Source organism: Orcinus orca, chromosome 12 (assembly GCF_937001465.1).
Source record: "Orcinus orca chromosome 12, mOrcOrc1.1, whole genome shotgun sequence".
Taxonomy (NCBI): Eukaryota; Metazoa; Chordata; class Mammalia; order Artiodactyla; family Delphinidae; genus Orcinus; species Orcinus orca.
This window is the reverse complement of record NC_064570.1, coordinates 29,776,575-29,803,158: the sequence shown is the minus strand read 5'-3', so window position 1 is coordinate 29,803,158 and position 26,584 is coordinate 29,776,575. Positions and strand designations below refer to the sequence as shown.

The 26,584-nt window shown below is 40.1% G+C and overlaps 2 protein-coding genes, 3 non-coding genes and 1 pseudogene across 6 annotated transcripts in view; 5 read left to right on the top strand and 1 right to left on the bottom strand.

Annotated features, from left to right (window-relative positions):
• SLC18B1 (solute carrier family 18 member B1) overlaps window positions 1-6,132 on the bottom strand; it is a 42,646-nt gene extending 36,514 nt beyond the window's left edge. The window contains exon 1 of one of the 2 annotated variants that reach the window (XM_049695623.1): window positions 5,380-6,132. The gene's annotated coding sequence lies outside the window, so the exon portion shown is untranslated. The remainder of the gene's footprint in view (window positions 1-5,379) is intronic. The other variant, XM_033406986.2, reaches the window with a different exon arrangement.
• Window positions 6,133-6,418: 286 nt separating this feature from the next.
• Window positions 6,419-9,093, top strand: LOC101283551 (40S ribosomal protein S12). Its single transcript, XM_004263811.4, has 6 exons — window positions 6,419-6,521; window positions 6,652-6,702; window positions 6,881-6,997; window positions 7,942-8,044; window positions 8,496-8,597; window positions 9,007-9,093. Exons 2-6 carry the CDS (start codon window positions 6,689-6,691, stop codon window positions 9,067-9,069), a joined length of 399 nt encoding a protein of 132 aa, XP_004263859.1. The 5' UTR covers window positions 6,419-6,521; window positions 6,652-6,688; the 3' UTR covers window positions 9,070-9,093.
• On the top strand, window positions 7,222-7,294 carry LOC117197211 (small nucleolar RNA SNORD101). Its single transcript, XR_004477750.1, has one exon. It is a non-coding gene; the product is annotated as a small nucleolar RNA SNORD101 (small nucleolar RNA).
• On the top strand, window positions 8,336-8,412 carry LOC117197215 (small nucleolar RNA SNORD100). Its single transcript, XR_004477754.1, has one exon. It is a non-coding gene; the product is annotated as a small nucleolar RNA SNORD100 (small nucleolar RNA).
• Window positions 8,754-8,883, top strand: LOC117197214 (small nucleolar RNA SNORA33). The gene has a single exon (XR_004477753.1). It is a non-coding gene; the product is annotated as a small nucleolar RNA SNORA33 (small nucleolar RNA).
• The window catches only part of LOC101282775 (ADP-ribosylhydrolase ARH3-like), a 107,989-nt pseudogene continuing 90,498 nt past the window's right edge, over window positions 9,094-26,584 (top strand).

The window sequence follows — 26,584 nt, the reverse complement described above, 5'->3', positions numbered from 1 at the left end:
CTAACGAAACTTAAAAGCTTTTGCAAAGCAAAGGAAATTACAAACAAGGTGAAAAGAGAACCCTCAGAATGGGAGAAAATATTTGCAACGAATCAACAGACAAAGGATTAATCTCCAAAATATATAAACAGTTCATGCAGCTCAATATTAAAGAAACAAACAACCCAATCCAAAAATGGGCAGAAGACCTAAATAGACATTTCTCCAAAGAAGACATACTGATGGCCAAGAAGCACATGAAAAGCTGCTCAACATCATTAATTATTAGAGAAATTCAAATCAAAACTACAATGAGGTATTGCCTCACACCAGTTAGAATGGGCATCATCAGAAAATCTACAAACAACAAATGCTGGAGAGGGTGTGGAGAAAAGGGAACGCTCTTGCACTGTTGGTGGGAATGTAAATTGATACAGCCACTATGGAGAACAGTATGGAGGTTCCTTAGAAAACTAAAAACAGAATTACCATATGACCCAGGAATCCCACTCCTGGGCATATACCCTGAGAAAACCATAATTCAAAAAGACACATGGCTTCATTTCAATGATTCTGCAATAAGAACTGCAATTGTCAAACACATGTTAGATCATAAGGACCCATTTTTCAAAAAAAAAGTTACACAGATAACAGCAGAGCTGGTCTATAGGAAGTAGCATTGGGATCCGGAGTCCTGCACACCCAGGTCCTCCTTGTACCCCAAGTGAATAAATTTAATGTTAATTTAGGGTTTGCTCTATTAGCCACTATTTACTTCATTTATAAATTGCCTGTGTTGTTGGTTTATAATTAGTTTATTCATAAACTTTAAGCATTGCCTCTAATTATCTTCCTCGGTACGTTTTGTTCCTACACGTCCCGAATCAGTCCTGTAGTGAGCAGCCATGGTGCCCAGAGAGCTCTGCGTAGCATCTGGTAGCAAGAAAAACAAGGGCTGAGGAAACAATGTTAGTAATACTTAAGAACACTTAGGTGAGAATTACACAAAAACCTCAAAATATATAGGCTTCATACTTGGCAATACAGTAAATTAGCCCCACTGTCCCGCACAACCTTTTTTTTTTTTTTCCTTTAATAAACTGGGTTTTCAATGGAAGGCTTTAAATAGTAATTTTCCAAACTACTTCTTACAGCCTTTATTAATCTATTCCACTCTTATTCGTCTACTTTATTTTTTATTCTCTTCCCTCTCACCAACTTTCTCCTTTTCCTTTGATTCATCCCTTGATATAATAGGATTCTTTTTTCTTTGGCCCAAACCTTTTTTCAGCTACAACTATTTGTCTTCACTATGTTTAAAACCATATGCTACATAAGCCAAGGCTAGACCTATATGTTCCGGAGCTGCAGCAGGATAATATTTTCGAGTTTTCTCATGTTTCTTAACTTCCATTTCCATCCATTATATTTATTTCTACCCCCAAAGGTAGGAACATTTTAAAAGTTTTCAAATGAAAAGTGGTTTTCTGGGATGCCCAAAGCCTCCAGCTAACTCACAACAGGCACTCATTTATGACAACAGTTGCCAACATGGTTTTATTGTTGGTGTGCCGACTACACAGATGCTTAATCTTATTTCATTCCATGAATTCATTCAGTACATGTTGGTTTAATGACTCCAATATGTAAGTCACTGTACTAAATGCTAGATGCTTTAGGACAGGAGGAAGGTAATATTAAGAATCTTTCCATATATTCTCATGTGAAGTTCTTTATAAGGTAAGTAACTACTTAACAGGCACAGTGGCAAACACTTTCAACAACTATCTCTTTTTACTCTTCACGATATTCTAGTATTATCACCACTTTACTGACTCGGAAAAATAAGTCATTTGCCAAAGGCCACAGAGAGGGCTGGAATTGGAACTCAGCTCAACTGGACCCCACCACCCCATGATATAAAATCTTTCGTGTGTACTGGTTTAGCTTCTGTTACCAGTGCTGGTCTTTCTTTCTTTCTTTTTTTTTTTAAGTTAGTTTTTATTGGAGTATAGTTGCTTTACAATGTTGTGTTAGTTTCAACTGTACAGCAAAATGAATCAGCTGTACATATACATCTATCCCCTCTTTTTTGGATTTCCTTCTCATCTAGGTCACCACAGTGCATTAAGTAGAGTTCCCTGTGTTATACAGTATGTTCTCATTAGTTATCTATTTTAGACATAGTATCAATAGTGTATATATGTCAATCCCAATCTCCCAATTCCTCCCACCCTCCTCTTCCCCCTTAGTATCCATACATTTGTCCTCTATGTCTATGTCTCTATTTCTGCTTTACAAATAAGTTCATCTATAACATTTTTCTAGATTCCACATATATGCATTAATATGCGGTATTTGTTTTTCTCTTTCTTACTTCACTCTGTTTGACACTAAGTCCATCCACATCTCTACAAATGACCCAATCTCATTCCTTTTTATGGCTGAGTAATATTCCATTGTATATATGTACCACATCTTTATCCATTCCTCTGTTGATGGACATTTAGTTTGCTTCCATGACCTGGCTATTGCAAATAGTGCTGCAGTGAACATTGGGGTGCATGTGTCTTTTTGAATTATAGTTTTCTCAGGGTATATGCCCAATAGTGGGATTGCTGGGTCATATGGTAGTTCTATTTTTAGTTTTTTAAGGAATCTCCATACTGTTTTCCATAGTGCCAGCTCTAGTCTTTCAACTAAACTTTTTGCAGTTCAACTCAAAGATCTTTCCTATCATTTAATCTGTTCTACATCCCCTTCTTCTTTCACATCTGTCGTGGGTTGAATTGTGTCCCCCCAAAATACAAAGCTTAAAGTCCCAACCTCAGCACCCCATATCAAGACCTTATTTGGAAATAGAATTGTTCTAGACGTAATTAATTAAGATGAGGTCATACTGGCATAGGGTGAGCCCCTAATCTAGTATAATGGTATCCTTATAAAAAGGAAAAAATTTGCACACAGAGACAGATATGTACACAGGGAGAACATCAGGTGAAGATTGGAGTTACACTGCCACAAGCCAAGGAACACCAAGTTTGCTGGCAAACCTCAGAAAATAAAGAGGAAGGCATGGAACAGATTCCCCCTCACCGCCTTATAGGTAACCAATGCTGCAGATACCTTAATTTCAAACTTCCTGCCTTCAAAACTGTGAGAGGATAACTTTGTTGTTTACGCTACCAGTTTGTGATACTTTGTTACGGCAGCCCTAGCTAACTAATACATCTACACTTGGATGATTCAGAAACCCACATTTCTACTGCTCTCTCTTTTTCTAACACTCCAATATTCCCTTTCTCCAACTGCGCGACTTTTTAGCACAATAAGGTAGAACCAGTCATACCGTTGCCAAATGTGAGGTGCAAAGAGTTATCTTTGAAATCTACATCTCCCTCCCACAGTTGGGCAATCATCCAAATGGCTGAAGGGTTAGAAGCATGAGCTTTGAAGTCCATTGGGCTCAAATATCAGTTTCCACATTTACTAGCTGTATGATCTTGGGCAACTCTGAGTTACTTTCCCTGTTAAAGGGGGCTAACACCACCACTATCACATGGAATTTCAATGATTAAGGGAGAAAATATATGATAATAATTTAGCACACAAACTGGCATGTAGAAAGTACTAAACAAAATTACTTATCATTATTGTTTCTAAAATAAACTTTAGAATTTATTTCTCATATGTATTTCAGATACACATTTGTGTACATTATGTAAGTATTATGATCTGCTGGTATGAGAGTGACTCTACCTATTATGTTCTATTTGGTTTGTCTTTCACCTTTGGCAGTATCTAAAATGGAGAGGGCGTGACCTTAAAATAGTGAAGTAGGAGAATCTATATTAGAGAATCCTTGAATCACTAGTGTGTCTTTTAACTTTATCCCTGAGATTAGAACCAGTTATATAACTAGGACATCAAAACAAAAATGCAGCTCCAGTTCTAAGAAGGGAAGTTTCAAACTGATAGAAAAAGCATTTATTAAGGTGAAATATTAATGCCCATGATACCTGAGTCTAAAAGGTATTTAATCATTTTTCCCCTACATAAATACGTTGTTTGGCAATGATTATTTTCCCATGTCTTTACCAAATTCCGTGCCTCCTCCTTAAGATTTTTTTGGGGGTGGGTGGGTTAGAAATCTACTAATATGCTTAGCATATTAACTTTTATTAACTTTAGATGAAAAATTTGCTGAAACACTATCACATTTCCTTTCAAAAATACGTGTTGGGCTTCCCTGGTGGCGCAGTGGTTGAGAGTCCGCCTGCCGATGCAGGGGACACGGGTTCGTGCCCTGGTCCGGGAGGATCCAGCATGCCGCGGAGCGGCTGGGCCCGTGAGCCATGGCCGCTGAGCCTGCGCGTCCAGAGCCTGTACTCCACAACGGGAGAGGCCACAGCAGTGAGAGGCCCGCGTACAGAAAAAAAAAAAAAAAAAAAAAAAAAAACGTGTTAAGGTAAAAAAGACAAGGGGGTATCCATGCCTTTGGCCTTACTCTTTTCTTCACTTAGAATAATTTCTTTCCTTCTACCCTTCCTGTTTGAAATCCTTTCTCTTTTTTTTGTTTGTTTCTTTTTTTTTAGACAGTTTCTAACGCTGCCACAGCCTAAAGGCCTTCTTACCTTCCCACTTTGTACATCCCCTGAGGCCTTTACGTATCCTCATCTTTGGCTCAAATCTTAATCCCACCACAAACATGAGAGCAGCAGGAATAAACATTCTCATCTTCATAAACTCTGCAGTATTTTTTAAAATTAATTTATTTATTATCTTCGGCTGCGTTGGGTCTTTGTTGCTGCGCATGGGCTTTCTCTAGTTGCGGCAAGTGGGGACTACTCTTCGTTGTTGCGGTGCACGGGCTTCTCATTGTGGTGGCTTCTCTTGTTGTGGAGCACGGGCTCTAGGTGCCCGGGCTTCATTAGTTGTGGCACGCAGGCTCAGTAGTTGTGGCTCATGGGCTGTAGAGCACAGGCTCAGTAGTTGTGGCGCACGGGCTGTAGAGCACAGGCTCAGTAGTTGTGGCGCACGGGCTTAGTTGCTCCGCGGCATGTGGGATCTTCCCGGACCAGGGCTCGAACCCGTGTCCCCTGCATTGGCAGGGGGATTCTTAACCACTGTGCCACCAGGGAAGCCCCTGCAGTACTTTTTTTTTTTTAAAGCAAAAGTTCAATAGTTAAATGAATAAGTAAAGTGAACAACATTTTAGGATGAGTCATGGATGAAAAGAAGCAGTTTCAACATTTTTAAAATGAAAACTTAATAGTTAAAAATGAACGATATTAATTTATTAAAATTCCAGTATATCACTATTCTGGCTAACTCTACCTCACACTCTTACCACGTTACTCATTTTTGCTTTCTTCACAGCACTCAAGAATCTAACGTTACCTGTTTGCTCTTCGCTGTTCACTGTATGCACAGTGCTGGCACCTAGGAACTGCTTAATTGCTGTCTTGGCGACTTGTCAGAAGAGGAAGACAAAACACTAGAAAAAGGACGGTACTGATTACATTTGGCTGTATTTCATGTATTTGCGTTGCAAGTGCTGGTAGGGGAATGGCCAATAAATGCAAAATTCAGAATGTTGCTTCCCGGGAAAATCAGAGTTAAAACTGACTTCTCAGATTTCACTAACTCCGTCAGTCCTGGAAGGCGAAATTAACGCCGGATTTCTCAAAGACTACGTTTTCATCTCTGTATTTCCAGACCCTGTCCCTGTCCCTACCTGAAACATTGCAGGTGTTTCAATGCACCTGTTAAATCCCGATTTGGACGGGGTTACGAATCCAGGGGACAATTTAGTGTTAAAAAGAAAAAGAAAACAAACAAACAAACCTTCTTTTAGAACGAACTATATTAGGAAACCGTAACCAACCACCGGGCTGGCCAGAGGTTCCACTTAACTAACAGTCGCCGGGAAAGTGGAATTTGCAATGCGCTCAGAAGTAGCGAGCTTTCGTTTCATGAGAACAGAGAGACGCGCGCGCGGGCGAAGATCACCCACAGAATGAAAAATTCATGAACATTCAGAATGACTTAAAATTGAAGGGAGAGAGTGTGCAGCTCAGGGAGGCCCAGTTGGTGGGGTCGATAGGAAATTACAATTATAGTGTCAGAAGGGGTTAAAACTGGTGTTCCGACAGAGCCTGGGCTCCGCGGGACTTACAAGATCGCGCAAACAGGAGAGCTTGGCCCTTCTCGCGCTCCGTAGGACGAGTTCTCTGGGCCTCCGCGGGCGCCGGCTGGGAATGACGTTGGGAGGCTGCCCGCGTTAGTGCCTGTTGTGCGGTCCAATGACCGCCGAACAGAGTCATGACCGGTCCTGCTAGAAGGCTAGCAGGACCCCTGTCTCAGAACCACCTCAGTCCGGAAACAGAAATTCTCGAGACCGGCACTGCCAGAGCCAGCTCTTGCACGGAAGGGAGTGCACATGCGCCTAGGGGTCCTGGGAAACCCTTAAATACCGTCTTGAGGGTAAGTTCGTTCTCTTTCCCTGCCGCCGCGGAGCCGCGCGGAGGCGGAGGCGCGGGGTGAGTGGAGGAAAGCTAGAGTGGTGTTTACGAAGCGTGACTCGCTGTTTTTTTGCCAGGGATTGACGTTGAATATTTGCACCTAAGTTGAATCTATTTATCAACCAGTTTTTTGCTTTTTGTATTGTAGTGCATTCAAGATTCGGCTCCACCCGTAACCCACCGCCATGGCCGAGGAAGGGTGAGCCCAGGGCCCGGGGTGGTGGTGCGCCAGGCGTGGGCTTCGAGCCGGTAGTGCGGGCTCTGGGTCGGCCGTGGCGCCTTAAGCGCGTCTGACCTACCTCGCTGATGACTGCCAAGTGCAAGGAGTTAGATGGTGTGCGGGAACTTATTAATAGCTTAATTTTTTTGTCTTTCAGCATTGCTGCTGGAGGTGTAATGGACGTTAATACTGCTCTGCAAGAGGTGCTGAAGACCGCCCTCATCCACGATGGCCTAGCACGTGGAATTCGCGAAGCTGCCAAAGCCTTAGACAAGTACGTGTATCAGTCTCAATACGGTGGGGTGTTGGAACCGGAACAAAACTGCAGCCGAGGGAAGAAAGCGTGAAGTTCATGGTGTTAGCACAGAGGTTCTGAATGGCATCCGTTCTACAGGAAACCTAGGAAAAGGTATCAGAACTCAGATCTCTAATGACCCACTTAAAGTGTGTGGGTTTGGAATGGGGATGAGCACTTTATTCCTAAAGTGAAACTACAGTGTTTGAATGATGACTTAAATTGTCGGATACCCCTTCACTCCTTTTATGAGTGAAAACTAGCAGTCTGACAAACCTGTAGCTTTTGGGGCTAATTTCACTGTTATTTAGGGGATAGGTGGGAACTTTTATTTAGCACTTTGCAAATTAAAACCATTATATTAAAGTGGCAGAAACATCTGGTTTTGGTATGAACTTTGTACAGTAGCTGTGGAGACCAATGTGGGTGTGGGATAATTGTAAATTTACTCAGTGAGGTCTCTGGGTGGGTAACATTGGCAAAACAGCTGTTAACTATTAGAGCTGAAAAATGTTGTGAAAGGGTTATTAAGTTAGGTAAATTTAAGTTTATTCAATTTGGTGTAGGTTGGCCAGTTGAATCCAGTGAAGACAGCACTTGTTGGAAAGTTCCTGATACGAGTTTACTATTTGTACCTTGAAAATACTCTGCAATATTAAGGGTCTGGGCTAGTAACAGGTAACAATTTAGTAAACTAGTTCCTATATGTAACATTTGAAGTTTTAAGAGTTACTGAAGACAGGGTGATTCTGTAGATGAAGTTAAGGAACATATGCCTGGTGGTACCTACGTCAAACTAAAGTTATATTCTTCAGTGGCTGCTTATGTTTTGCCAGTGTAGCCAGTGCAAAGATAACTCTTCTAGAGCACAGTAGTGGATTTAGATCTGAATTTTAACATCTACTGTTGGATTTGCATTTCAGGCGCCAAGCCCATCTCTGTGTGCTTGCATCCAACTGTGATGAGCCTATGTATGTCAAGCTGGTGGAGGCCCTTTGTGCTGAGCACCAAATCAACCTGATTAAGGTAAGTTTCTCATTGAATTTGGTTTTTCTGAAAGCCAAAGTAGCTTAATGGAAATTGGGCCAGTTAGGGACATGTGTCCACATAAATGCTATCCATAATGATTTTTGTCATACCGGAGCAAATTTTGTAACGAGCTCTTTGTTTTCTGCAGCTGTGAAAAGCGTCACAAATTTGGCATTGTTGGCTATGATAAAACTAGTTCTAGAAACATTTTTATTCCTGCAGAATTAAATGCTAATTTTATGCTGGTACAGAACAAAAGATAGGAAGGGTGTTGATAGGGGTCTTGGTGCTGTGCATGATGACAACTGGCTCCCTCTACTGAACTGATATGAGGAAACTGCCATGTCACCCTCTCTGATTACAGCTCCCTTTCATATAATGTACTGTGTTACCAATAGCATTAAAGCCTTGGAGTGTGGTGATCTTTGTTTTTATTCCCCCCTGATAGGTTGATGACAACAAGAAACTAGGGGAATGGGTAGGCCTCTGTAAAATTGACAGAGAGGGGAAACCCCGTAAAGTGGTTGGCTGCAGCTGTGTGGTGGTTAAGGTAAGTCGGTACCGGTGTGCGGGGTGAAGGCTGCGCTGGGTAGATGCGCTTCACTGTGAGTTAAGTCAAGAATCTCTTCGAAGCAAAAAATGCGTAATCCTCAGCAAACTTAGAAAAAGCCTTCTGCCTTGCAGAAAAGGGAAATAAGACATAATTAAGCCAGCCAATGAATCTGCTTATCTGAATGTGTTTCTGCAGAAATTTAGAAAATGCTGGCAATAGGAAAGCCGTGTTACGAGCCTTAAAGACATTGAAGTCTTTAAGGTCCCTGAAAATGGCTACAAGACATTTTAATGGTGGGAAGCGTTTTCACGAGACGTGCTGATTTTTTTTAAAGCTTCATTATAACTAGTGCTAACAATTTAGTTGAGTTTCTAAATTTTAGTAAAATCACATATGTTTTTTTTAGGACTATGGCAAAGAGTCTCAGGCCAAGGATGTCATCGAGGAGTACTTCAAATGCAAGAAATGATCAAATAAAAAAACTAGGCTCTTGTTCCTCATCTCTGGTTTTTTATTTGGGGCAGTAAAGTAAGGTATGAAGAACAAAAGATATTCATTGCAAAATAACTGGAAGCATGCTCTCTGTCACCTGGTTCTAAGTGAAAGCCTTTTCTCCCAACCAGTAAGTAACTTCAGTGTTGGCAAGTAGAAGAGCCCAAGTGAAGATAGGTTTACAGTGAGGTATTGGTGACAGGGTTTCTTGGGTGTGGACATGCATCACGACTATGATGAGGCCATCCTAGGACCAAGAGAAATGGGTTGAGGCTAGTCAAGTGTGGGTGTCAATAACTTAAAATCCTAAAGCTGGATTGGATTTAGGCTGTGGGACACTAGAAGGTACATGAAGTCCAGGTGCGCTTATGCACATGCCCATTAGGGAAGGTCAGAGTGTCTTATTTACCTAAATGTTAGCCACAAACAAGATGTGTTTCTATGTATTTCTCGTCCCTCTAGAAACTCAGTAGGGAGAAGTAATGGTGACCCATGTACTTCAAGCCTGGATCAAGTTGGGTTTGTGTGAGTACGAAATGTTGAGCCAGGTAGGACTAATGGAAGTCTTAAAATTGGAATCCCTCATAAATTGGCAACTGGGGTACTTCTGAGTTTCTCTCCCCTGGTTTGCCTGTCCTACTATACAGTTATAGGGCACATGTGAAGGGAAAATGAATTTAGTTTGCTTTTAATTGTGATTTCTTTATATCACTGTCTGCTTAACATTTTGAGTCCCTGTGCTGTATTTGGTGCTGTTTTGAGTCTGTTGATGCAGTGGAAAAACCATATTTTTGTTTGATCCTTTATGGGAAATTGTGTAATTCAGGCTAGAGAAAACTGTTGGATTACAGCAAAGTGCATTTTCATATTCACCCCTTTTTGAAATTAGTGCTGGGAAGACTTTTTGAAGCTAATCTGTTTGCTGAATGTTAACTCTGATTTGGGATTACATCAGCATTGGTTTTTCGATATTTCCATATTCGCTGTCAGCTGAGCTACAAAACACACTTAAAGAAATATTCTACCCTTGACCCTATCTTATTGTAGATACTACCTGGCTAAGTCCATTGTTGAAAATTAACTTTCAGTGTGTTTTCTGGCTTCTGTCTGCTAGAATGTTATGGTCACCAAGACACTTATGGTCAAACTAGCTTCTTAATGACCTTTTTCTTTTGCCCTCTTCCTGACTTTTTAGAAAATTTTATTTGTGGTCTACTTTGGCCTTTGCCATGCTGTACCTCAGTCCCTTGTTTCTCCCTCTGCCCATGCCTTCTATTGTAATAGTTCCAGAGTTCAGACTGGTCCTATTTACTTCTCTAAGGCCAGCCTGGGACAGTTTCCACTTGTTTGTCTTTGATCAGCAGTACACTAATGGTGCGCACTAGACAGCACCCTGTGAAAACCTTCAAGTTTTGTGTGCCTCAGTGAATTTTATCTTCCCCTTAAGGTCAGTGCTTTTTGTGAGAGGAAGGGGAAGAGCTGTTGACCTGCTAATGTATGCCAAGCTCTGCACCAAGTGTTAACATTTTTTTGTGTTACTTCTGTCGATTTCCCAAGCCAGAGCCCTCGGATGTCTTCTGCCCCACCTCTGCCTTTTATAGCCTGTAGACTCCAGGTGGCAATGGCCCCAGTTTTTCATCCGCACTGCTCAGTTGCAGTGAAGTGATTATCCTTTTACTCATGACTAAATCTATTAGGTCTTTCTGCCTTTGCCTGAAGTACCTTTCTTTTTTGTCTACCTGGCAGTCTTCAAAACCCAGCTCAAAGGAACATAGCTTTAGCCTTGAAATTGTGACTTGTCTATAGCTTCTATGGGATTCATGAGGGAGGCCATCCATGCAAAGGTGCCAGGGCAGAAGCAGATGTCTTCATTCTCTTACTGGGGAAAATAATAGTTTGAGGGCATCCCTCATGAGACTACCCTTTCACTGGGTTGCAAGAAAACCTCCAAGCCAAATCCATTTTCTTTGTTCTTAACTCTTACACTTAAAAAATTTTTGCCTGGTCCTGATTTTATTAAAATTTCTATTATGTGTGTTTTTGGTAAACCACTTTAAATTCTTTTAAAAATAATCAGGACATCCATAAAAAAATTGTAAAAAGGCTGTATTAGGTAGGTGTCCATTAAAAACAAGAATTTATCTTAAACTGGGTTGTTGAGGCAATGAAAACATAGGCAGAGGTGTTATGAACCCTAGAAATGTGGAAACATCTGTCTTACTGAAGACTAGCCCTTTAAATGGAGCTTGAATTTCTTTTTTCTTTATGGATGAGAGTGCAGAAAGTTGGGATCAAGGAATATGTTAAGCACAGGCAAGCTTTGCGTCTTCCTGCCCTCTTCATAGAGGAGGAGGGAGAGGACATTTAACCAAGGAGGGGAAGTAAGATCACAGCCTTCATTCCAGGCTGAGGGTGGGGCAGGGTGATGGCTCAGTGGGGTAGGGCATTGTCCTCCCAGCTGGGGTCCTCATAAAGCCCAATCCACAAGGCAATATGGAATTTCAGGAGTAATTTCTAGCAAGAGCAATGGAGGCATCATGGCTGGGCTATGCAGGTACCCAAGAGATGCCACCAGGCTTCCCCAGCCTCCCAGAGAGAAACTTGGATGAAGTCTGACTCGTTGCCCGTGGCCAGGTGCTGGGGGCAGAGGGGGGATGGTCACAGTCAGAATTGAAGAATAATTGTACAGAGGGTGATCAGGTATTTAGGGCTTGGGCTACATAAATATTAACACATCAGTGTTCAGAAGGATTGGTGGTACTGGTGCTCCCCAGGCAGAAATCAGTCCTTTTTAAACAACAGTGGCTTACACTTCAAATGGCATAAGCACACCTAAATTAAAGCTTTATCATACCACAAGTGAGATGTCTCAGCCAGTTCTTTTACCCAAAACATAACAGGGCCGAGTCTGCTGATTGAAGTTGCATTACAACCTGGCTTTTGCTTGAAAAAGCTTAGAAATGAGGGAGGTGGGTGACCCTAGGAATTATTAAGACCTGCACTAAAGGGGCAATCTTTTAAGCTCTCTTATGAAACATGCCTTAAGAGTGTCGTTTCTTGCCATTTCTTTTGCCCCTTTTTCACTGACCACTTTCATCACCGCATTCCTAATTTGTTTCCAGTGGCAAATTGGCTTTGGGAAGGGGATAAACGAGTAGAGAAGTGCTTTTATAGGTAGAAGCTGAGTCTGTGGTTTCCTCTTTGGGAACTAAACTCAGTTGTGAAACGTGAAGGTGGAGACTGGTGGTTATTTTGTGGCCCTACCAACCCGGGAGGTTCTGTTAACCTTTCATTTTCTGATAAAGGGTGAGAAAAATTATAAAGCATCAATTTAGTTAACCCATTCATTGACCAATTACAAATGAAAGAATGGTTATAGCTGTAAGTATGCTTACTACAGAACTCTTGGTAGGACTTGTTGGTTGAAGGAGGGGAACAATTAGGTAAAATGTGATACATCTACATAATGGGGTATTATGGTGCCGTATAAATGGACAGAATGGGAGGGTATTTGTCAGTGTATTCGTAAAGCAATAGTTAAAACGTACAGTAAGACCACATTTTGTAAAAAAAAAAAAAAAAAAGGCACATGCCTTCAGAGAAAAGAAAGGTTGGAAGGATATACATTAAGGTTTTAATGGTTACGTCTGGAAAGGTGGGTATTTTGGTTTTCCTTTTTTTTCTTTAATATGTATTGCTTTTGTAGTAAGAAAACATTCTTAAATGAAAGAATGGAACAAGATAGTCTTAGGATTAATTTTAAGTAGCATTAATATAAAATAAACATTTTTGTATGTTTTGTGAACATGTGAATTTACTTGTCAAATAGCACGTGGATACGACAGGGCAGCTTTGAGAGGGAGTTCAGACCTACCCAGCAGAGGGCAGTAAGAAGCTAGCGTCAGAGGGACCTATCAGTAAAAGAAGTGGAGATAAGCACAGACTGTACAGCAGGCTCCCCTTAGGAAAAGATTCTCCTTCCGCTCCTTGAAAATTGTTGGGCTTCAGTTTACTATTTCTCGTTGCTCTTGCTCTTTGTCTTGATATTGTAGAATCCACACTCCCCAGCTGGTGAGGTCAATTCAACTTGTGCTTTGGGAGGTTGTCAGTAGAGGTGACTAGTTATTTTATATACAATTAAGAAATAGAGACTACAACATATTCCTAGAGGAAAAGGTTTTGCTCTGTGATAGTGGACTGTATGTTAGGCCCCTTTCTCTTCCACTAAATGAGAATTTGTCTGAAGCTACCTGAAGACTAAAAGGTTTCAGAGCAGGCGTATTCTGGAAAAATGGGCATAATTTGGAGAGCATCAAGGCAACAGCCATACTCTGGAGATTATAATCCACAGTATAACTCCATGGAAGCACTGACATTGTTCTGTGCTGTAATCTCTGGTGCCTAGAGTAGTGCTTGGTGTAATAGGCACTCTTACAATCTGTTGGATGAATAGATTTGACCTGCCTATTTGTTTAGTCATTTAATTTGTGGGTTTCCTTCTCGGGCTTAAACTCCCCAGCCTCTTTTGACACTTTAATTTCTCATGTTCCTTTTTTTCTGGCAACAAAAGTGAACCTCAAGCTGGGCCTCTTCTAAACTGGAATGGTGCCAAGTTGTCTCAACTTCCCATCCCTCCAGCTCTACTCTAGGGAGCAGGGTAGAGAAACGTATCCTATCACAATATGGGGTACACACCTCTAAGAATCTGAAAATTTAAAAGCCAGTATGAGGCTTGGGAACAGTAAAAAGCATGTGAATTCAGGGAAACTCTTTTTACACTGCAGAAATTTCTCTTTGAAGCTTGTTTATTGAGACACATGCCAGCAGCACAGTATTGTATGAGTGATGTGAACTAAACCTTACACAAATGTAGTATTTGGCTTTTTATTTTTCCTTCTTTCAACTCAACTGCTCCCAACTAAAATTTACAAACAGATAAAAAATCCTGTTTGTACCTGGTTGGCTTGTTAGAGAAATGTGGGGTAAAAGACCTGTGATATTTCACAGTGTTGCCACCAGATTAAAAGGAGCAAAATGCACATAAATACAAGATCCGTAAGGGGAAAATGAAGTATTGACATACAGAATGCTGCAAATTAAACATTCTGTCTTCTCTTAGATTTGATGCTTGCATATACTTGGTGAGTTCCGGGGCTCAGCAGATGTTTTGCTAAATAGGTACATGTTGTGTCTTGCTGGGAGGTGTTTACCCACACACGTCATAAAGTGTTGCAGTTACCCCAGTTTCAGGAGGGAGTACATGTATAATTTTTAAGCAGAAATAAAACCTTTTCTATCCCCACCCACAAGCTAGGGTTTTGAAATTAAATTATCCAGTTCAAAATTTTATATTCCAATTTTCTGTCATGTAAAGAGTCTAGAAATTTAATTTTCAAATAAACATGAAAATGATAATGTGGATGATATTAACATGCAGAAGCAAAGTTCAGAGCCCTACGTGGAGAGGAAATAGTTTATGTGAAATTTTTTACATTTTAAAATAACTTATCAAGGCATAAATATACTTATTACCTTTATTGTTGCCTAGTGTTGCCCTGTGAAGTGAGGCTCATTCAAAGTGTCGCAGGTTGCATTGCTGCCATGTGGAGTCTCGGGTAATAGACTGCAGGGCAGATGGAGGTTTAGCTAACATTCAGTTACAGTTTGAAACTTTCCTTTTGGGTGGTAGTAAAAATAAAGCAGGTAAGAAATGAGCTGCTCTTCAAGAAACTTCTGTGTTTTGGTAAAACTGCTGAGGGTGTTTCTCCCGTCAGAGCCGTATAACAGAGCCGTATGACAGTGCGCAGCAAGTTTCTTCAATGAAGCAGAAACCTGCCTGCCTGATAAATCCCAGGACCGTCCGGGGCATAATGACCATTTGCAAGTAAGAGTACAGATCATTTGTGGGACGTGAAGGCAACATTTTAAAAGCAAGCTGTATTTCTGAGGGGTGGGGGAGAGGAGTGGGGGGAGGAGAGGGAGACAGGGAGAGAGATGGAAGGAGGGAGATGGGAGGGGAGGGAGGGAGAGAGGACGTTCAGTTGCCTATAAACTAGTACAAAGGATTGATTTATTCTACACATTTTCTTCAGTTAAAGAAAATGTGGACATTCACCTTTGATTTTGGAAGGTGAGCATTCACTTAACATTATAAATCAGTCGAAAATAAGTATAATTGAGTTGAATATTAGCTGACCAGTTATCTTTTATTGCATTGGGTAGAACCCCAGTAGTTATTTTCTTTGGTGAGTCTCAACTGAAATGGTATATTAATCAAGTGAAAGTGCTCGTAATCATTGCCAGTCCCCAGACGTGTACTTGTGTGTGGAAATTTTTTCTCAGCAGCAAAGTAAAATATTTTACCCTACCTATACAGTTTAACTCTTGTCTTCCTAGTAAGGCATTCACATTTAGAAATTAACAGCCAGTTTGGATAAGAGATGCAAACTCTTATTTAAGGGAGAGGATATATTTAATAAGATTGATATTGCTTTATGTAGACTAGAAAATAACCAAAGCAAAATCTCCCCAACATATAAACAATATGTAACAAAAACAGAACCCCTATGTAGCGTTGAGTGGAAGAGCATGTAAACTGTTCCTTTAACCCTATAATTCTGATTTCTTGATTTTTGCTTTGATACTTTGATAATGAAAGGTAAACAGTTGTGCAAAGAAATACAGCTGTTTCTTTTAACATTTTGCTCTCCTATGCGATTCCCAAACTGCTTCATGTTTTTGATTTTGTTTTTGCCCGCACCACGGGGCATGGAGAACTTCCCTGACGAGGGATTGAACCCACGCCCCTGTCCCTCAACGTGCTTCATGTTTTTTGTTTTCTGTTTTTTTAAAAAAATTAATTTTTGGCTGCGTTGGGTCTTTGTTGCTGTACATGGGCTTTCTCGTTGCAGTGAGTGTGGGCTTCACATTGCGGTGGCTTCTGTTGCAGAGCACGGGCTCTAGGCGCGTGGGCTTCAGTAATTGTGGCTTGCAGGCTCTAGAGTACAGGTTCAGTAGTTGTGGCGCACGGGCTTAGTTGCTCCGTGGCATGTGGGATCTTCCCGGACCAGGGCTTGAGCCTATGTCCCCTGCATTGGCAGGTGTATTCTTAATCACTGTGCTGCCAGGGAAGCCCAGCCTGCTTCATGTTTGATTTTAGTCCTTTGAAGAGGCCCTACCAGGAAGGGGCTCTTATGTAATTCTGGGCTCTGTGTTAAAAAAAAAGTATGTTTCTATAATATCTACACGATTACCTCTCAAACTTAGTTTATTGCTAAATGATACAAAATTTAGGGAATTAAAACAAATGATTACAGTCTTCTACTGAATAACACAAGTGATATTCTTTAATACTGTCATCTAAAGTAATTATTAATGATGATTGTGGCAAATTACTTTCTAGAGTTAGTAGTATCATTACTGGTTGTGTTATTTTCTAGAAGTAACTGTGGCCTGACCAAAATGTGGCCTTGCTACTTTCTTGCTGTATTTCTGGAGAAGATGCTCTCTCTTGCCCAGAGAGAATTGGGCTGGGAGTTTAGGCCTGAAGTGATGAGTCTCGCATTGCAGACTCTACTTGCAGTTAGAATCTGAATTTTTCAGTTGGAAGGACCTGAAAAATGATCTCATTTGGTTCCCTCATTTTCCGGCTGAGAAGACAGAGCCTCCACATCCCAGGATATGCTCCAAGCAGACTTGGACATGTGGGTAAACTGATTATAGGATTTGTCATTTTGTTGAAGATTAAAATATTCTATATTTAATATATGTGGAAGGAATATACTTTGTAAATTGATATGGGTGTATTGGTGAAGAATATCAGGGATGAGGACTTAAACAAACGTACTATGAGTCCAGAAACACTTTTTTTTTTTTGAGTTACGCGGGCCTCTCACAGCCGCGGCTCCTCCCGCTGCGGAGCACAGGCTCCGGACGCGCAGGCCCAGCGGCCATGGCTCACGGGCCCAGCCGCTCCGCGGCACCTGGGATCCTCCCGGACCGGACTGGGGCACGAACTCACACCCCCTGCATCGGCAGGCGGACCCCCATCAGGGAAGCCCCAGAGACACTTTTTAGTGCATGAAAAATAAGCTAACAAGGGCAATATATTGGCTTCCACAAGAGGTGTGTACAGATGTGGAAGAATGTTTATACAAAGCCAGAATACACAAGCATCATCTCCCACAGGTCATTTGCACTGTGCACTTTGAGTTTGTGCAGTGTTTCCTGATCTGTACTTGTCCCATTAATTTAGGCCACCAACAGTGATGTAGAGCGATGAAGTCTCCAGAACTAGGGATCTACCACGGAACCCTTGTTGGGCCCCTAATACACAGGTGAACTAGCAGATCCGAGGATGTGTCTTAAAAGAGAAGGGAATACAAGGGGAGGCATTTGTCCATAAGAACGTGATTTGAAGAAAACCTGTCTCTAAGTGAATAATGAGTGTATTTTACAAAAGATTGCAGCTAGTTCTTTGCCTTGCCATTAAAGTTAATAAATTAATGTTAATTTTCAGAAGCAGTTATAAATAACTTCAAAGGAGTATCGTTATCTATAGTTGGTAGGGGAATTGGCCTTAAAAATAATCCTGGATTAGGTATCCATTCTATAGTGTTGGCAGAGAAGAACCTGCTTCTTAAAGATCTCTTTAAGATGAATGAGCATAAGATGCAGATTCTCATCCTAGACTACAGTGCAGTTCCTGTCCACAAAAATCTGGGGAGACAATTGCATTAACATGCCAGTGTTACTGATTTATAGTTGATTCTGAGAGCAGAAGAAAAACTACTTTTTGGAGATACGGAATTCTGGTGGGTATGTTTTCAGATTCTGAAATTTAGAGATGAAAAGAACCTTTTGAAAACTTCCTTTATTTTCTTGTATGTGTGCTTCGGCAAAATTCCAAAGGAAGACTAATTTCTGTTGTTAGCTTTTCTCATCCACTTACTTTTTTTAAAAAAAAATTAACCAAATTTATTTTTGGCTGTGTTGGGTCTTCATTGGTGTGTGCGGGCTTTCTCTAGTTGCGGTGAACAGGGGCTACTCTTAATTGTTATGCCCAGGCTTCTCATTGTGGTGGCTTCTCGTTGCAGAGCACGGGCTCTAGGGCTCGCAGGCTTCAGTAGTTGTGGCGCGTGGGCTCAGTAGTTGTGCACGGGCTTAGTTGCTCTGCGGCATGTGGGATCTTCCCGGACCAGGGCTCGAATCCATGTCCCCTGCATTGGCAGGCGGATTCTTAACCACTGCGCCAACAGGGAAGCCCTTACTTGCTTCTTTTTGAGTGTTTCTAAATTTGGATTCATTGGAGAGAAATCGATTTCCTGAGAATTCTTTAGCTAATATTAAAATTTAACATATATGTTATTTTTAATGTTTTAAAATGTTTTATTTTTATATGTTTAAAATGTTTTATTTTAATGTTTTAAAATATTTTATTGTACAAAATAGATCATTACAATTTAGGTAATATGAAAACAATATTCAGAAAAGTCAACTACCAGTTTAATGTTTAAATAAAGACTTCAGAAATTCTCTGGAATAGCTTCTATCTAAAACCAAATTTAAAATTACTATGGCATTGCCATCTTGATTAAAATTGGTTTTGATTTACTGGCTTAAAAAACCTTTATAATAAAGAGTGAACAATCTCTAGTTGTTAGTTTTATCCAACACCACTTTGCGTTCCTTTTGAGCGTCATTTCAGTACATTCTGTGCAGTGAACAGGAGAGGGCAGCATAACCTCAGCTGTTGGAAAAGCAGTGCAAACCAGTCTTTCTGAACAGAGAAGGCTGGGAGCTGATGAAGAGCAGAGTTATAGCAGCAGGTGCTGCAGTGTGTCTATCAAGCAGGATACACAGGAAACAAATGTGAAGTAAAACTGTTTAATGCCTCTGAATGCTGCGGAGTTTTACGCGTATTTTCCAGAGTAATAGCCCCTTCCCTTGTAAAAATGAAATGGGTCAGATGTTGAGATTTTTATGGGATTTAGAAAGCTGTACATGCCTAACAAAGAACTTGGCTCTACAGCTGTGGGTTTTCTGATCTCTATTTTTTTTATGGAGTAGTAATTTTCTAATAATACTAGACACTCATCTTCCTTATTTCTTCTCAAATTTCTGAACCAATTTTAATAATAATAAGTAACCAGATCTCAGGTCAGTAAAAGTACATATATGCACCTGAACTGCTACTGTCTGTTTTGTTGTAGTATTAGTGCAGGAGAGAAAAGGTTAGATTGGAAAATCCATGGATCTCAAGGTCTTAAGACCTCAGCTTCTGTTTAACATCCAGTTTGTACCTCTCCTTGAGGAGGCAGCTTCCAGGGAGTACAAACCTGCAGTGTGCAACCTGGATATATTTTGCTGGAATATGTGTATGTGTGTGTGTGTGTGTGTGTGTGTGTAAATAAATTTACGCATGTGTATAAAGAACTTGTATTCTTTCTTAGCTTCCTTCAGGAAATTTAACCAGCTATTGGAAAAGTTCCTGGAGAATCAACATGTATTGGCTTTAAGAAAAAAGAGGAGAAAATGAAGGCCTAAATATGAAAGTTTTCTTGCTGCTTATGTTATGTCTTTACCCTGGTTAGGAAAGAAAAGATTCAAAGGATTATTTTAAATTGACGAGTTGCATTCCAGCCTCAACTTTCACTTAAAAATTCTATATTCTTAGAAATCTCGTTTAGGAGATAATTTCCGAAAATCTGACCTCTAAAATATGGATCTCTGTTGCTCATTTGCATTAACTTTTGAGCTTTAATTTCCTCATGTCTGCATATAATCTGCTTTGGGCAATGCTTGCTGTTTCTTCCCACGCCCCACCAATTTGAGAAAGCAACCCTTTTGTAATGGCATAAATTTGACTTTTGTGCACTGAACAGAACATTTTTAATATGCTCACTTTCCATTAAAATCCTTGGCTAACAAATGCATAATACAGCACTTATGGATTCAGCAGAGATCCAAAGGTGAACCTGAAATTTCATCTACCGCTTGGTGGCTTATATCCCTGGCAGGGTTACTACATCAGAAATAATGACTTGAGTGTGAATTTGAATGAGTGAAAACCATAGATGTTGAATCACAATGCAGTCAGAGGTTTATCCTGGCCTCCATACATAGTAGGGAGGGAATATCTAATGTTAAAACCCATTTCACCTTTTTTCAGTATGCTGGGTCTCATTAAATAATTGTGAACAAAGACACTGGTACTAATTTTCATCCCTTTTGACATACTAAGGACTTCAAAATGGGATTTGACAGGTTTTTGGTGTGTCTGTAGGGCCGACTGCTGGGCATCAGATTGGTTACTAAAGGTTGTTATAGTGTCTGTACCAATCCCCTTGAAAAGGGGATGGCAGTGGTGCACACACGTGCGCGCGCGTGCGCGCGCACACACACACACACACACACACACACACACAGACACATACGTTGTAGTGGTTGTTCAGCCCACACTGGCTTTATAGTCAGGTGAGTGGGTGGAGTCCTTGGGTGTGAAACCTGGCTTTGCCAGTTAGTGATTGTGAGACCCTAGAAAAGTCATTTAGCTTATTTATTTATTTTTGAATTTATTTTATTTATTTATTTTTGGCTGCGTTGGGTCTTTGTTGCTGTGTGCGGGCTTTCTCTAGTTGCAGCGAGCGGGGGCTACTCTTTGTCGAGGTGCACAGGCTTCTCATTGCATTGGCTTCTCTTGTTGTGGAGCACAGGCTCTAGGCACACAGGCTTCAGTAGCTGTGGCACGTGGGTTCAGTAGTTGTGGCTTGTGGGCTCTAGAGCACAGGCTCAGTAGTTGTGGTGAACAGCTTAGTTGCTCCGTGGCATATGGGATCTTCCTGGACCAGGGCTTGAATCCATGTCCCCTGCATTGACAGGTGGATTCTTAACCATTGCGCCACCAGGGAAGCCCTATTTAGCTTATTTAAATCCCAATTCTTTTTCTCTAAAATAGGAATACTAATACCGTCTTAGAGTTTTCTTGTTTTTGTGAAGATTAACTGAGATAATGTGTAAAGTGCTTAGTCCACTGTCCAGAACATAAATGATGGTGGTTATTATGGTAATAATAGAATTAGCACAGCAGATTTAAATACATACAGCAAGTATAATCAGACTACTTTTTCCTTCCAAATCCCTAACCTACATAAAGATAGCTTTAAGATCTGTTAAAAACTCAGGTATCCCCTAAGGAATAGGTTATAACTTTTTGTTACACAGTGCTTGAGACAATATGTATGTGTAACCTTCTCAGAAAAGTTTTATATATAGCTTTCATAGGCCATGGACTTTATTAGGGTCCCAATCCTACGGGATTCATCGAAGCTGGTCTAAAGATTATTTAGAAAGATTATAGAAAACTGTTCTGCCCAGTGGGAGTTTATGTCTGTTCAGACTCCTGTTCTTGGCTTCAGCTCTCAACTGTGGCTTTGTGCCTCCATAGATAGCATGTTCATTTAAGAGCATTGGTTGTGGCCGTTTGGAGCTTTTATCCTGAACAGTATTTCCCGAACAGGAAACGTTTGCACTATGCTAACATACTCTATGTTTAACACAATGTGTTCATTTTAATTCTGTTAGAATCTCTTTGTTGTTGTTTTTTACCTAAGAAACAAAATGAGTTTAAGTATTTTGAAAATCTAGGTCTTCTTACTTGAAAGCTCTTTGATTTTGGGTCCTTTGTGCTTTCTTTCAACTACAATTTAGGTCTTGGAGCAACGAGGTCAGATAATCATTCTTTCCCTGCCCTTCATTCTGGTTGCCCATTTGCACTGCCCATGTTAGCTTATAGATTGCATACTTGAGTTTCTTGAAGGTAGGAAACACTCTTCTTATGTGCTTTCCCTAATGCCTAATAAGATGTTTTGTTCAAATAGTGCTTAAAAAATGAGGATGTGAATATGAACTGTATATTTTATGTATTAGGGATGTGAGCACCGCCAAGGATCCTGGAAAGATGACAACTGAATACTATGATAGGGAATATGTATGGTACAGATTAACAAACACAGTCTTTAATTTCAGCTAATTTAGAAAAGAAATTAAACAGCTACTTTACATATTGAGTAGATAACATGTTACTCCAAGAGGTGATATGGGCTGAAAAGAGTAAGTTTGGTTAAGTGTAGAGGCAAGATGTAGAAGGAATAGTTGAGGGAAGCTGTGGGTTTTAAGAAATCTGAACTTTAAAGCTAATGTGAGCTGCTGCCATCTTACGGCATTTCTGCCAAGATTGAGTCATTCTATTAAACTGGCAGGGCCCTGGCTTTGACAGACAGTAGGACAGTTCTTATATTTTTAGGAATCAAAAATAATGTATCAGTTATAATTGTTTTGTTCTTGTCCCCAGCACTCTTCATTCTCCCCTAGCAAAACCCCAACCCTGGATAATACAATAGTTCTGGTCCATCCCTGCACCCACATAGCTAAACACCATCACAGAACAGCACACAACCAAACCAACTAGTTTCATATTGAATATGGATGCAGGTAGGAGGTTAGAAATTGTGGTGGCAACTTGGTGTAATTCTTCCTGATTGTTTCTGTTTTCTCTCATTGAAATAAGAAAGCAAAGTTACCAGCTAGAATCAGCATGAGGGGAGGCGGTGATGAAGATTTGAGGTGAGAGGAGAGTGACAGAGTGAATGGGCAAAGCATGTGATCCCACATCCCCTTCAGATACTGTCCCCATTTCTCAATTCCCATTTACAGCAAAACTACCCACAAGAGTTGTCTATACTCTCCGTCTTCAGTACTGCTTCCACAGTTCATCTTAAAACCACTCCAATCAGGTAATCACTCAAAATTCCCCTGAAATGTCTCTTGTCAAGGGCACTGGTGAATTACATGCTGTTAAACTTAATGGTCAATTCTCAGTCCTTAACTTTTTTTCAGTGACATTTGCCAGTTGACCACTCCCTCCTCTGAAGTACTTTCTGGTCTTCTGTTTTTTGCTACTTCATTGGCTCTTCCTTCTTGGTCTGCATTACTAATTCTTCATCCTGTCTCTGACCCAGTCTTGGAGAACTCAGCTTTCATTCCCTGGATCTCTTCTTATCCACCCACTCTCTTGGTGGTCTCATCCATATAGATGTGGAGGGCTTCCAATTTATATCTCGGTCACAGACCTTTCCCTTGAACTCCAAAAGCATTTACCCAACTGCTCACTTGACATCTCTACTTGAATATGTAACAGGCTTCTTTAATCAAACTTCTGATATTTCCTCAAAAAACTTACTCTGCTCCTGATTCCTCCCCATTGCAGGAAATCACAACTTTATCCTCTTAATTGCTCAAGATAAAAGCTTGGGAGTCAAGCTTGCCTCCTCTCTCTCCTGTATACTCCACATTCGGTTCTGTCAGAGTATCCTGTTTTTACCTTCAAGATACAGTCAACATGTGGTCATCTGTTACCCCTTCACATAGAAAATAGAGCAGCCAGATGTCACATGGTCCAAATCCATGCTGATCATCACAAAGGTAGGAACAGGAATTAGGATACATTTTGGAGAAGTTGATAGACCGATGTTGCCTTTTTCTCAATATCAAACTCCAGCCAGTCAAATGTTCACAGAAAGGTGATAATAACTCACTTTTTCTAGTTCTTTGGCATCTACGCTCTCCAACCTTAATATCTCCTTCATTGTTACATTTATTTAGCATGTCCTATGATTGCATGATATTGATTTGTAAATAGGAGTAACAAACAGGCCACCACCAGTTCACCTGTGTCAGAATAGCTCTAAAGGAGAAGCCATCTGCGGAGGATAAATGAGAGGCACTTACATGGCCAGAGGAACCTAAAATAAGGGAAAAAAAAAAAAAACCTGAGATGCTGCAGAACTTGGGAAGCAATTTTATATCAGTTCTACAAAGTTAGAGGGAAATTCAGGAGAAAATCTCATATTCACCTGTGATAGGGACAGCAGCAGGCTGGGCACTTAGGGGATCAGTAGGTATAGTTTTTCAAATATGTGTGTGTTGGTCTTGTGTTTGTATTTGCGAGTATGCACAGTGCTCATAGACTGGACATAAAGAACAAATGGTTCTTTATTATGGAACTTTCCTGGTGGTCCAGTGATTTAAGACTCTTGGCTTCCACTGCAGGGGGCACGGGTTCAATCCCTGGTTGGGGAACTGAGATTTCGCATGCCATAAATAAGTACAAAAATTTTTTTTAAATTAAAAAGAACAAATTGTTCTTTATTATAATTTTAACTTAGTACAGCACCTAACAAAGGGCTTTGCATATTAAAAATGCAAGCACTAGTTGAATGAATAAAAATCTACTGAAAAATGAGCATAAACTACAGCATATTAATAAATTAACACTTGTTATCAGTGTAATGTTTTTCTTATTTAACTGCTGTCTTGATTGAATCTGTTAATTGAAAATAGTCAATTAATAGTCAATAATTTAACCTATCCAAGAGATACATTGAGATACATATCTGTTTTCTTAGCTAAAAGTTAATTGCTGTGATTTCAAACACCTTTTGGATCTATCCCTAAAGAAGTTACAGAAAAATCTATTCATTTGTTAATCGTTAATAATACAGCCATTGTGACTTAGGTGTATAAATATACAAACTAGATGCTCATGTTGTCAAGTTACTGCTTATTTATAATTTGGATCCTGAGTTTCCTTGGCCACTTCTAACCTGAGCAAAAGTATAGATGGCAGAGCAGTGAAAATCCAATGCCTCTATTGGATGAACGAGTAAAAGATGTGTCTCCAAATGGAGGATCGAGAACATCATTTTATGTATTTTTGAATTGGCATGTTAAAGAATTCAGTTTTAAATTGAATGGTTAGAACTTTATCATTGCCTCTGTGGTTGCTCCAAAAGCTGATTTTGTGCCATCTGAAGTCACTAGGTAAGAGGAAAATGAAAAAATGTATTTCATATGTTAAATTCATATGTAAATTGAGTGCAGTTGTAGACTTCAGAAGAAACACTTGGCTCCCATAGATTTTTTACATAGTGTATAATAAAAGTCTGCAATATGATACCACACACGTCCCCATTAACCTCTGACACGGAATTTGTTCTATTCTGATTGTTTTTTCATTGATACAAGTGTTTGGTGAGGAATTAAGGAGCTTTCCTTCACAAATGTTTTGTTTGATTTACAGCATTTTTGGCTGTGATAGTCCTGGTTAGAATACTTTACTGTTGAAATCTTAAAAAAAAAAAAAAAAAATTAGTTAAATTCCTAAAGGATAATGTGCATCAGTTCTATGTTAAGCTCTTTGTTCAGATTTATGATTTCAGCCTCCAAAATGTGTTTTCACTAACATTATAGCGTGATAGATGAAAAAGTGTGTGCACAGCTTAAAACATTTGGAAATGCTTCTATAAGTTACTTTTATGCTGGGCAGTTTACTTTTTCCATAAAGGTATTTATTCCATACTCTACTGTCGCACAGGTTTCTGAAAGGTGAACATGAGTTCTGTAGGAATTCTATTTTTGGACTTAAAAACTGGAGTTGTGTGGTAGACAGTTTTTACTCTTGTCTAATTGAATTGTCCAGCTTTTCCCCTTCTTGCGTACACAGACATCAGTTTTATTTGTTTTTCCTTGAATATTTATGTGTGCTTCCTTCACTTACAGTACAAAACCCTCCCAGTTAAAGAGTTAAGTGTCATATTCATCCTTCATTTTTCATGCTGTTTCATTCTCCTTTTTGACTTTTCTAATCACCTTCTTTCCTCCATCACTTAGTAGTTGTGAACCATCAAAGTATAGTACCATCACCAAGACAGCGTACATCACTAAGATGAATACCGCTTTACACCCCGGATCTGTTCTTCCCAGTGTGGCTGCCGGTAGCCCTAGGTGGCTGTTGAGCACTGGCAGTGGGGCTGGTCCAAACTGAGATGCGCTGAGTGTAAAACACACACTGGGTTTCAAAGACTTAGTACAAATAAAAAGGACGTAAAATATCTTATTAATAATTTTTATGTTGATTACATGTTGAAATATTTTGAGCTTATTGATTTAAATAAAATGTCTTAAGAAGTTTTCTTTTTTAAATGAGGCTACTAGGAAATCCTTTGGAAAATGTAGCTACCAGAAAATGTGGCTTGCATTATATTTAGGTTAGACAGCACTGCTCAACATCAATCTTTCTCAAACCTGGTTACCCATCAGAAGCATCTAGGAAACTTAAAAAAACCCCACAGTTTCCTGGGTCCTACCCCAGACCTACGATTTCCAAATACTGGACATGGGTCTTAGGAATCTGTACTTTTAGAAAGCTCTCCTGACAGTTTTGAGGATGCCAGTTAGTAGAGCAGCGCTTGTAAACTTCTATTCCAAATGCCCCTCTTTTGCTACCTCAGGGCAACACTTCTTGGCCTGGATCTCATGTATTACAGGAAATGCTATTTTATGTGACTGAATATGGTGTGGGTAAATCACAAAAACAAGTCCCTACCTACTTGCTGAAGTAGTTCCCTTTCCCTAATGTATTTAAATTTAGAACT